Source organism: Corvus brachyrhynchos, unplaced genomic scaffold (genome assembly GCF_000691975.1).
Source record: "Corvus brachyrhynchos isolate BGI_N302 unplaced genomic scaffold, ASM69197v1 scaffold59, whole genome shotgun sequence".
Classification (NCBI taxonomy): Eukaryota; Metazoa; Chordata; class Aves; order Passeriformes; family Corvidae; genus Corvus; species Corvus brachyrhynchos.
The window spans coordinates 1,919,608-1,931,462 of NW_008246054.1; the positions used below are offsets into that span (position 1 = coordinate 1,919,608).

Genomic DNA, 11,855 nt, shown 5'->3' on the forward strand with positions numbered 1-11,855 from the left:
CGCCACCTGCCCCGGGGACGACTGACTGTCATGGAGGGAGTCGGCCGTGCCGGGCGCGTTGGCCCCACTGTCCAAAAGCCGATTGTCCTGCAAGTCCACCATGGACAAACTCTTGCTGCCATTAGACATCTGCACGTCGGGCTCATTGGCCTCTGAGTAACTGGAGCTTCGGGCAGGTGAGGGCTGGGCCCCAGCAGACCTTGTGACAAAAAACAAGTCCTTGTTTTCAGGGGTTGGAGATGGTAACCGTGTGAAATCTATCAGACTGCGGGGAAGTCAGTGCATAAGGAAGAGGAGAGGAAAACAAAACAAAAAAGAAGAGTTGTGAATGCTGCACCGGAGCAGGAAAACGAAATCACTCAGAAATCAGGGTGGCGCAGCTGTGTGGGACAGGGATGAGGACAGGGACAGGACCCAGCCCTGCCGGGAGGAGGGACAGGGGCTGGCCCAGCCAGGGACAGTGTGAGGAGTGGGGAGGGTGCTGTGGAGCCCCGGGCTGGCCTGGGAACGGGCAAGTGAAGGCAGGTGAGGGCAGTGTGTGCCCGCAGGGCACTGCACTGTCACGAGGCTCAGGGACACACTCCTGGGAGCTGCTCTGCTCTGGGTTAGTGTGTGTCACCCTTCCTGCTCCCAAGGGCTGTATCCATGCCAGTCCCATGTCCCCTGCTCTGTACCAGGGCAGCAAGCTCCTGCGGGCACACTGGCCAGGATTTGGACGGCACAGAACACCGTGGGGGCCGGATGCGCACCAGGCCTCCCAGGGTCAGTGAGCGCTCGCATAGCAGAGCTAAAGCCTGGCAGCCGAAGGTTATCCCCCCACTCCTGCTGCAATGCACATTCATGCAATATTGATTTCTTGGGGAGAGGAAGAGAGAGCTTTGCAGTAGCTTAATGTGAATATTCTGCTGATCAAAGATGGTGCACTGTAAGCAAGTATTTGGGGGGAAGCATATTGTCAGAGATCCTCCATAGCATTGGATTTAAATAATTGCACCTCATGCTGGGAGGCACTAGAGATGAAAGCTCTGATTAGAGCAAGTCCAGTGCCATTGCTGCCTTTCATTCCTAATTAAACTGTTAAATATTATGCAGTTTCCACTTACAAACTATTTAACTAGCACAGTCTTTCCATTTGTGTGGGCTCCATTTCATTTTCCACAAACAGAAACTTAGAGGTCTGCAAAAGCTTCATCCTCTCCATGAATGAAGCTCCTTACTTAATAAGGCCAAAAAGTGTGTAGGTGACTGTGTCTGTGAATCACTGCTCAGCATTGGAAACTCCCAGTTTTATAAAAGCTGGACAGAGTAGACTGGAATTCATTGTGAGGCCTCTACAGCTTGGCAACTGTTCCAGAACTATCCAGGTTTGGATCTCAGTGAATTCAGCACACACCCTACGTTGTACAAAGATGGGCGAGGCCAATCCTGCACGTCTCACAGCCCTTAACAACACCACCCATCACCTCAAGGTCAGCACTAGCAGACCCCCAAGTCCTCAAAGGATGAACACTTTGCTTCTGCAGCCACATCTCAACAGCTGAGACCGGTACCACCAGGTTCCTGATGTCCCAGGCCACATCCCCAGTTTTGGCTCTCAAGGGGCCCAGGATGGAGCCACAGACTGGCACTACCACCCACTGCTCTTTCCAGAGTCAGAGTTGAACTACATCCAGCACCAGTTCTGCGATAGGAAAGCCTGGCCAGTGGATCAGGCAACTCTGCACCCTGTTGTGCCTGTCTCTGCATGAATATTCTGAATGTCCCTGGTGTGTGGCCAGGCCCCCGTTGGTCTCTTACCCAGATAAGTCATTCTCTATGACCATTTTCTGCAGCCCCGCGGAGATGCTGTTGCCAGCACTGGGTGTGGAGGCGGCGTGATCGGCCGTGACTGACACCTGCACACAGGCTGGGTTACTGAGAGCAGCGTTGACATCCCGCAGGATCCGGGGCAGAGGCCCCAGTTTGGTGGCAGTGCCCTGGGCAGAAAAGAGAGCAGAATTACCGCCAACGTCTTGTGCTTTTTGCTAGAGAACTTCGGGCTTTGCCAGTTGCTGGACAGTCTCTTCAGGGAATCACATGAACAACATTTTCTCCATCATTTCCTGCCCCCAAAGCTGTCCCTGCCATCCCCTGGATACCTGCTCCAGCTGGGAAATGACTTCCCAGAGTAGTGAGTGCAACGTGGACAGTTCCCGGCCCAGGTCGATGTAGCCCTCAAAGCCAGCTGTGTTTGAGATGGTCTCGGGATTGGAAATCTCCAGGAGAAATCTCTGCATGTTAGTCCATTCATGCTCCAGGAACTGATTCATAAAGGACATGTATTCTTCTTTGCTGCCAAACCTAGTGAGAGAGCAACACGGATTTCAGGTAAATGCAGGGGAAAAAAGGCGCAGTCCACTGAAAGGGCAGGTACAACACAGCTAAGAACCTTCCTCTGGCACCTCAACCCTTCCAAGCCTTTGGGATCCCTTGACTGTGAGCAGGCACCTGGGACACCTCACTGATCATGGAACCAAAATTAACCCCAGCCTGATCCAGCTAAGCCCTCGTCAGTGTAGGATCTGTGCAGCAGAGACAAAAGTGAAAGCTGGCTAAACAAAGGAATTCTTGGTAACATAGTGTCTCACTGCTGGGTCAGGGCACAGCCTCCAGAAACAGGACCTGTCAGTGGCAATCAAGGTGCTGTCACAGCAATCACTCTCAGCTGACTGGAGCCCAGCGATGGATGGGGGCAGGAATCCTGCACTCTCCAGCAGTGCCGGCACAACCGCTCTGGGATCACCCGGGAGAGCCACCCCTGCACCTGGGCCACCCCATCAGCCCCTCAGGCTTCCTGCCACCTCCTTCTGCCCTCCAAGCACTCCACCCTCAGTCTTCTCTCTGATTTAGAACACAACAGGGAGGGCCTCGTGGTTGGACTGTCCTGGCAGCAGTTGGTGCTGTGCCAGCGGTTCCATGGGACAGGCTCGGCCGGGTGCCATCCACAGGACAGCTCAGCTTGATCACTTCAGCTTGACTAATGTCAGCTTAGTTAAAGAGCCTTTCCTCCAAAGTGCTGGAAATCTGAAAACCCTTTAGTTAGGGATTGGTCAGGAATACAGAGAATTTCTGTCATCTAGTGTAACACACTTGTACATCTCCTGCTGGCGTCCGCAGGCGCGTCCGTGCGTTCCTGACTGCGAGTGTGAGCACTAAGCCAGTTTCCAGATCTAAGAAGCTTTAGATAGAAACTGTCCATTCATGTTTCAGAAAGCTCATCATTTTGTTATCAAAGCTCAGGATAAGTAGCTCAGAGCTACAGCCAGTGGAAAGATTTTCAGAAATCTCTCGCTTTGTTTCCATCAAACCAATGGGCTTAGTTAGAAATTGATGGTGTCCCTGTTCTCAGGCCTTCCCCGTTCAGTCAGCTGCATTTTAATAGCAGGGAAGGTCCCAGAGCTCAAAGGAGGGAGGGATGGAACAGTTCCTGAGCTGAGCACATCACTGCTGCTGGTCAGGTTCTGGTCCTACAGGACATCACAGGACAAAGTCCCCGCTGCCATCCTGCTGCTTGTCCATGTAGTCAAAACAGCCTGTTTTCCTGCTCATAAAACATGTCCTGTTTTGGAAACTTGAATGATCTCCCTGACCTGACCGTGAGGGAACAAGTCCCAGAGAGATGTGGAGAAAAAGCCAACAGGAAGCAAAAAGGCCCTTTTCAGTGAGGAAGGGAGTGGCCAGTGTGGGACTCCGTGCCGGCGCCATGGCTCTGCCCATGCACCTGGAGGTTCTGTCCCCTCCCCGGCCCTGCCCTGCCCATGGCATGGCTTACTTGGCAAAGTTGGCAAGGTTCTGGGTGACCTTGGCGATGAGGGTCAAAGTGCGTGCGGTGCGGTCATCGGGGTACTCCTGGAGCAGGCTGAACAGGGATGGGGACATGATGGCTGGGCACAGGAACCGCAGGAACAGGGAGGCACTGATCAGGCGCTCGCTGATGTCAGGGCGGCCTCGGTTGCTGCACTCTTGTCTCCATGAGGCAAAAACTTCTTTGAGCTCTCTTGGGAAGACACTGAAATGACAGAAGGGCAGGCATTGTCTGTCAGGGTTGGAGTGTCAGGAGTCTCAAAGCACATAGGGAAAAAGAAAAGATGCTCTGTAAAGTTGTAAGGGAAGCAGCTTCTATTAGACCTTATGCTGGATGCCAAGACCCCAGAGAACTGGGAAGACTGGGATATGAAGCAAACCGTGCACACCAGCTCATCAGGACTCAGTGGCTGTGCCATGGGGTGTTCTGAGCTGGAGGAAGCACAGCCAGCAAGGAGAGCATCTCCTGAACAATCACCAGCAGCACTGGAATCTCTGGCACAGCTAGTGCTTGGAGGGGGGGCTGTGCAAACTGTAATACTCCTGTTGAAGCACCTGGATCAAATCCCACTGTGCCTAGTACAAACACAGAGCCCCACCGGAGTTACTCCAGCCTTGTAGCTGCACAGACCTCAGCCTGCCTTTCCCGGATGCCAGAATTCCCCAGGGGCCAGCAGACACTTGCTGCAGCAGCCTTTTTCCCTGGAGACCGGCTGCCTGTTCCTGCCTGGCCCTCCCCAGCTCCCTGCTCCCACCTTATCCTGTTCCCAGCATGTGTTATTTATTCAGCTGGAGACTCCCACCCGGAAGCAGGCTGGCACTGGGCTGCCACTGGTCCCAATGTCCCTGGCACACAGATCCCATGGCCCTGGCCAGGAACCACTGTCCGTGTGTCACACCCGGAGCTGTTCCCCGACAGCGGGGGTACAACAGCAAGTGAGGAGGGTCAGGCTCTATTCTGGGCCATCTGACCTTCTGACACAGCGGTGACACTCCATGGAAGTGCCTGGAAACCGCCGCCATCCTGTTCAGCTTCTGCTCTGTGCTGCCTTCACACTTTTCACCCTCATGAGCTTTCACCCTGAGCTTTACAAATAACATTAACCAATGTCTTTGGCTGGATAAATTCTCCTCTGTCTTTGGCTTGATCCACACAATTGGACAAAGCCCTTTCACTTCATGGTATTTGCCCAGAAACAGGAGAATCCTTTAAGCAATTTGAGGCTTGAATGATCAGGACAGGTTGTGCAGTGACTGGAGAGCAAACCTCTGAAATGCAGCACGCACACGTTCCCGTCACAGGCTGGAGCCCGTGAAAGTTTAATTGTGTCACAGCGGATGGAATTTGGATCGTTGGCTTTATGTGACAAACGGGCCCATAATTCATTACCCAACTTCCCAGTAACGAGCTTCCACATGCTGAAATTCTGCTTACACTGAAACTTTCCAGATGTCCAAATTATGTCATAATTATAACAATTTTCGGTTATTGTGAACCTCTTTCCTCTCCCTGACTCTCTCCACAGATGAGCACACACACTCCAGTGCTCTATTTAAAGCAGGCTCGTTGGCTGTTGGGATACCTTGGCCAATCCCAACACTCATCAGCCCAATTAATCCCCAAGAACCGCTGAGCTCAAAGGACTGAGGGGGAACCACTCAGAGCAGCAGCCCAGCTGCTCCAGCCTTCCTTGGAAAGACAGGATGAGAGCAACAAACTTCCGTGCATTCCTGACTTTCCCTGGGTCATTTTTCAAGCCTATTTTTAGTGCGACCTTTTGAGTGCTGCTTTGGGTATTTTTAGGAAGACATAAATTCAAACCATTATAATCCACTGCTGACTGGAAGTGGTGAATCCCTCCTGGGAGCAGGTGAATGCCATTCCTGAGTCAGAGTTATTAATTGGCCAAGGATAAGGATACCTGTACAGAACCTGCCCTTGGTGTACCTGTGGTAGATAAAGGCAGCCTGAGCAAGCCTCTTGCTCCCTGCTCTCTCCCTGAGCAGGATCAGGAAAAGCAATTCCCTTCCTGGCTTCCAAGAGGGCACACTCAGTATCTCAGGAGATTATTTATAGTAAGTTTTCTGACCTCAACACAACAGCTGGGAGAGGAGAGAAAACAAGAAATCCTCATTATCAAGAACTTCCTTCCTCTAATATTATCCCTAGTTGATGGCTTTGCAACAACAGTGTTGCTACTAAATACATTAATTAAAACTAAGCCCAGATTTTAAGTGGAAAGGCTGGAAATCCAGCAGTGAGACAAAAATGCTCCTTCTCTCATGATCAGGACCAAAGGCTCTGGGTATGTTAGGAAAAAAAAAAAAAAAATAAAATTCTCCAAGTAAAGAGTCCCAAATCCATCTTATTCCTCTTTGAGGTCACCTCTGGAAGCAGCAGCTGTCACAGACCCATGGACTCCTGGCTCCCAGTCCCAGCAGGAACACCATGAGCACAGCTGTGCCCAACAACCACCTCCACAGCAGGATGCACTGCCTCACGCCAGCCCATTTGGGATATTCGGGCCTGTCCCAACCAGTTGCAAGAACCTTTACCCTGAGAACAAACAACTCGGAAATGCCTCCAGCTGCATACCAGGCCTTGGGCCAAGGAGGCAAAGGGCTCCCATCACCCAGCAACCGCCCAGGGCTGGGAGAGAGAGGGGTTACTCCAAAGGAATGTGGGATGCTGAGCCAAGCAGGGAGAACAGCATCCTCCTCCCAGTTCCAGCACTCAGCAACCAGAGAACATCTGCCCAAACAAAAGCTGCCTGTGCTGGGGCAGCTCCTCGCAGGTGCCACACCCCCTGCCTGCTGCAGGATTTCCGAGCTTTGCCGGATGTTCTTGGCGGTGGAGATCCGTCAGTCCCATCCAGACTGACTTGTTCCACGGGTGGAAGATCCAGGCCATGCATCTCTGCTCTTTATTCCAGAATTTCGTACACGTTTGGCACCAAGTACCTCTCTGAATCAGTCACCCTTGACTCCACTGCCCTGTCCCTGTATCCCAGTGACCTTTCAGCACCTCTGAAAACAAGAGTGACAGAGAATCCAGGGGGATGCTACATCCCCAGAGCAGATACTCCAAACTGTGGCAGAGCCCCGCAGCTCCCCCTCCAGAGCTCTGCCAGAGCTACGGGACAGGTGACACAGAACTCCTGAGGAGGGAGCACCACTCCTGGGATACCCACCAGTAGGAGTTGATGATCTTGCAGAAGGCCAGCTCACAGCACATCTTCAGGTTGCCCTGATGTTCGGGGAGGTCCGAAGACGAACATTTGCTGGGATCCACCTCACAATTTTCATCTGATTCGTACAGTGCTTTGATGAACTCCCCTGTAAAACAGAGTCAGGGATGGGTTTGGAGATGTGAGAAGTGCAGCCTTCAAGCAGCTCTGTTGCTAAGCCCCCGTGCCCGAGCAGCTCCCTGGTACCCCATCACATTGGGGGAAGGTGAGAGGGATACGAGAGCACATGGTGGCCCCTGGGGCAGCTCTCCATGTCTCTGACAGGACCCAGGAGAGCCTGGCAGTTCCACAGGAGCTCACAACCAGCACAGCACAGCCAGCACCCTGCACATTCCATCCCTGTTCCCCAGCTGGCAGCACTGCCCCTGTGGCTCTGGGATATTGCATCAGGACTGTGCTGCCCAGCACCTGCCTGACCCCTTTGCACCAGTTCCAGAGACGCTCCCTCGGGCTAATCCACGAGGAAGGATGCTGGAAAGCCCTGTAATTATTGGTGGCATGGCCTGCTACTGCAGCCTGTGCCCTGGTGCTGACAAACCACTGTGATTCACAAGAGAAACAGGTAATTAAAGGAAAGAAACAATTTAGTTGGTTTATTTTGAGCTGAACATCACACAAAATGAAATTAAAATATTTCCCTGAGTTTCCCTGAGCTCCTCTTCGCTGCCTGGCTGCTCCTCACCTTTGCAGAGGCTCACACTGGGCTGCTCCACCAGCTTCTGCTCTTGGGCCACTTTTCACCCCAGGGTACCCAGGCACAGCCCCTGCACTCAGGGTGGGGCGGGGGTCAGTCCTTCATCCCAGCAGTGACTGGGGAGATCGGGAACAGGGTAACAGGGATGAGGAGGCGGCGTTTAGCGTGGGTGACATTCTGGGAGAAAGGTTTGCTTTGGTTTTCTTCTAATTCCAGTTGGTTTGTTCCTAATTCCTGACTGTCTTGGATTTTCCCATCCTGTTTTTTCCCCACTCCGATCTGCATTCCTTCCCTGTTGCCAAAACAAATTTTAATTATATACTGGAGAGCCTCTCCAGTGTATTTTCAGCTCTGCCAGGGAGCTCTGGAGCTGTTCTGCTTGCCTGCAGGTGATGCCTGCTGTTCTTACCTGGCCCCATCACCTGCTCCATGGTTCCAAGGACAGTGCCACGCTGCCCTGGGGCACCTTGTGACACACCGGTGATTCATCTCACTGGGAAAAGTTCGCTCAGAACCAGCACCCTACAGTGAGCAGGAACCCCAGGCTCTTCCTGCATGAGATGGAACTGGCCTGGCAGCACTGAGCCCCCAAAAGGTAATATTGCAAAATTCTCTGATATCATTAATCTCTTGACTTTTGAGAATTTTTGAGAGTAATCTACTTACAGATTTGCCTTCAACCAGAAAGCATTACAAGGCAGAAATAAATAATATTCCCTTTGCTATTCTTGTGGGCTCTTTGCCTGAATTTGCTCAATTATTTCCCTTTCCTCAAGGTTTTCATCATCATTATTATTCTCTTAATAAAGTATTTATGCTTCTTTCTTCCTTGCTAAAATTACACAAATCCACTAGCAGGAACCCAACATACTGAAAAATTAACACCTCAGTAGAAACTCTGCTCGTCCTGCCCTGGGATGTGGATCCAATGGAAGCTCACAGAGCTTCCAAGGCAGCCTCTCCCCATCCTCGTGCGGTACTCCCTGCATGCAGCAATTCCTTCCTGACCTGCCCAGAAGCAGAAGCTTCTAATTATTTTCATTTGCATCAAGAGAAATATTTTTTGAGCCATAGACAGAGCCAGCACTTTGGGAAAAAAAAAAAAAAAAACCACCAGGGGGGTTCCCAGTGCTGGATGATCGGGGAGGCAGCGCATCACTGCGACTTGGGAGATCTCATCTGACTTGGGAGCGCTGCAGGAGCCGGGCAGCGTCCCTGGTGGGGGTGCAGGGGGGGAGATTCAATCAGCCCGTGACAGCCAGCGCTGAGACAGAAGCCCTGGCAGGCAGCAGAATGCCTTCAAACATCCGCTCGTTATCTGCTCTGAAAGCAGATTAAGGCGCCAGCTCTGCGGTCACCTTCACCTGGCAGCAGGGAGCTGCCCACTGTGGCCATGGCCACGACCAGGCTTGGACCTGCTGCCAGGGAAACCCTCCAGCAGGAAAGCGCTGGGGCCTCTGATGGCCATCAGGGCTCAGGTGATGTCCCCACCGTGCAGCTTGGAGAACGTCTCTGGGCGAGACCTGCCAACGCTCTGTACGTACCTAAGGCATCTTGTAAGTATTTCTGCCCCACCAGCTTCAGGTATTCTTCAATTGCTTTGGTGGCCAGTGTGTTCTCCCTGAAAATGAGATGCTCATTCTCACCACAGCGATCAACTTCAGACATCATCAGGTCAGTCAAGAAATCCTGGAAAGCAAAGCCCATGGTGGGTCACCACGCACTGACACTGGTTCCGCAGCGCTGCAGCTCCCCAGCCCCGAGAGGTCCCACCTCCGTCAGACACCCGAGGGACTGGAGGTGCTGCAGGTGATCCTGTGTGAACGCACTGCCTCACCACCTGCCCAAACTGCCGCACAGACGAGGAGAAATAAACCTCTGGAGAGCCTCAACTTTTGCACCCCAGCAGTGACTCAGACCCGCATCTGCCTCTCCATCAGTGCTGCTTTTTGGCTGGTCTCTTGTCAGCCTCACATTTCGTGGGCGAAACCTTTTCTCCCCTGTTAAACATGGCTGCGTTTGGTGTCCAACTGCACTGGCTGCAAACCAGGGCCCTGCTCCGATGTCATGAGCTGTGTCTACAGTTAATGGCTGAGAATCAAGCCTCTGGTATGCACTGAGATGCTCGGATTTCCAATTTCCTCCCTATTCATGGAGATAAACAGCGCTGCGACAGCACCCATTTGGGGCACATTTTTGGTCTAATGTGCACACAACCAAATCCATGGGACGTGATAATCCCCTGTGCTGCAGAACAATGGAAGGGGTGAGCAGGAGCAGCTCCTGACAGCTGCCCCTGCATCAGTCTGGGCTCAGCTGCAAATTCCAGAGGAAAAACAGCATTCTAGAGCGAGCTCCAGGTCTGCTTCAGCCACAGCATTCGCTGAGCAGAGGGTCTGGTCAGGAGGTCCTGTGCACGCTGCTGATGCCAAGCATGCTGCAGCCAGGGCTGATCCAGGAGGAATGCCAGGCCCCTGCTAATGCTGATACACGTTCTCTGCACTGCTATGGGACAGAGCAGCTCTGCTTGGCTCCTCCTCGCTGCGCCAGGTGCTGAGGTGTCACCACGCGCCTGAGTGACAATGGAAAGAGGCTGCTGGCACTGTGCAAATCACCCACGTTAACCCCTCTGACTGCCTCCCGTGCAGGAGACAGAAATGTTGACAGACACTTTCATTCACCTCCACAACCAATGGCACCTTTTAAAACTCATTTCCATTAAAACAAAATAATCTGCTTAGTAGTAACCTTCCGCTAAGAAATTCTTCGTTCCCCTTGATGGTCACAGCCCGTTCCTGGCAGAGGCAGCAGGAGCACCCCAGGCTGCCACACAGTGCCCCAGGTCCTGTCTCTGCTGTCCCCAAGCAGAGCAAAGCTGCCATGGTCCAGCCTGCTCCAACCCACACGGGGGAGAAGGGACATCAGGTCCCACTCCCTGCTGGTGGCTGGATGGGAGATTTGCACCAGAGGCAACTTGGCATTTTTCACATGGACATCTCTACATTGAAAGTTTAATCAAGGTTCAACAAACAGCTTTCCCTGAACCCAAGAGACCCAAATAATTTAATCCACAGACCCTCCATCACTGTGCTCCTGTCCCAAGCAAAGGCAAACCCTGGGGCAGGCAGGTACATGCCTGTGCGAGAGCACAGCAGGAGAGGAGATGACATCCCTGCAGTACCCATCAATCGACTGCTCCCACCTTCCCACAACACTGTGACTGGGACCAACACACTGCCTTGACCTTCCCCCAAAACCCTCCAGAAAAGCCAGAGGAGGAGCTTTGAGCTAAAAGAAAAAAAAAGTCACTTCCATTATTTCTTTAGCCACAAGATGCCCTTCCTCAGATCCTGCTACGTCTGCAATGCTCCGGCAGCTGCAGAGGCAAAAATCCCTCCTGGAAGCAAAGCACGTGCCTCCCTCTGCTATTTTCTCTCATTTTACCCTTTTTATCAGCCAAGCTGGAATGAAACTTTAAACCCTGCTCAAATCCCGTTAGCTGCTATCTGGGTAACTCTATCACCTTTATCTTCCTGGGGCTCTCCCAAGGTACGTTTCAATTCCAAGCCACCGCTCAGGCTGACACAAGGTGCTGATTCTTAATTAGCAGCCGCTGACCTTGGCTTTGCTTGATTCTCTTTCCTGTCACTTTCCCAACATACTAATTATCTCAGGAACACCGAGTTTTACAGCACCTCTTAGCCAAGTGTTTGCTTTTCCCCATCTTGTCAGCTGAGCACTGGCTGCTGAGTCCTGGAAACCCAGGGCCAAGTGGAGCCAGAGTTAAATGTGAATTTGGGATGATCTACAGAATTCACTAGAATTTAAAATGAGACAAAATTCCATGTCAGGACTCAACACAAAGCCAGAAAAGATCCCCTGGAAATCTCTGCTGATGTTATTATTCCCTATGGAGCATCTGCAGCTCAACAGCTGGGAAAAGGACCCCTTGTCTCCAAAGTGGGAAGGAAAGCTGCTAAAGTCCCAGAGAGCTTCATTCATTATGGCAGAGCACCCAAAGCCAGGGAGTAACATGGAAGAACTTGGCCTTGCAACTGAGCAGGGAAAGA

The 11,855-nt window shown here is 52.2% G+C and overlaps 1 protein-coding gene across 1 annotated transcript in view; it reads right to left on the reverse strand.

Annotated features, from left to right (window-relative positions):
* Positions 1-11,855, reverse strand: part of DAB2IP (DAB2 interacting protein) — a 138,154-nt gene that overhangs the window by 13,590 nt on the left and 112,709 nt on the right. Inside the window, exons 7-12 of the mRNA XM_017745394.1 lie at positions 9,330-9,474; positions 7,035-7,179; positions 3,812-4,048; positions 2,139-2,340; positions 1,798-1,976; positions 7-265 (exon numbers count right to left, since the gene is read on the reverse strand). Coding sequence (XP_017600883.1) covers positions 7-265; positions 1,798-1,976; positions 2,139-2,340; positions 3,812-4,048; positions 7,035-7,179; positions 9,330-9,474 — 1,167 coding nt within the window. The remainder of the gene's footprint in view (positions 1-6; positions 266-1,797; positions 1,977-2,138; positions 2,341-3,811; positions 4,049-7,034; positions 7,180-9,329; positions 9,475-11,855) is intronic.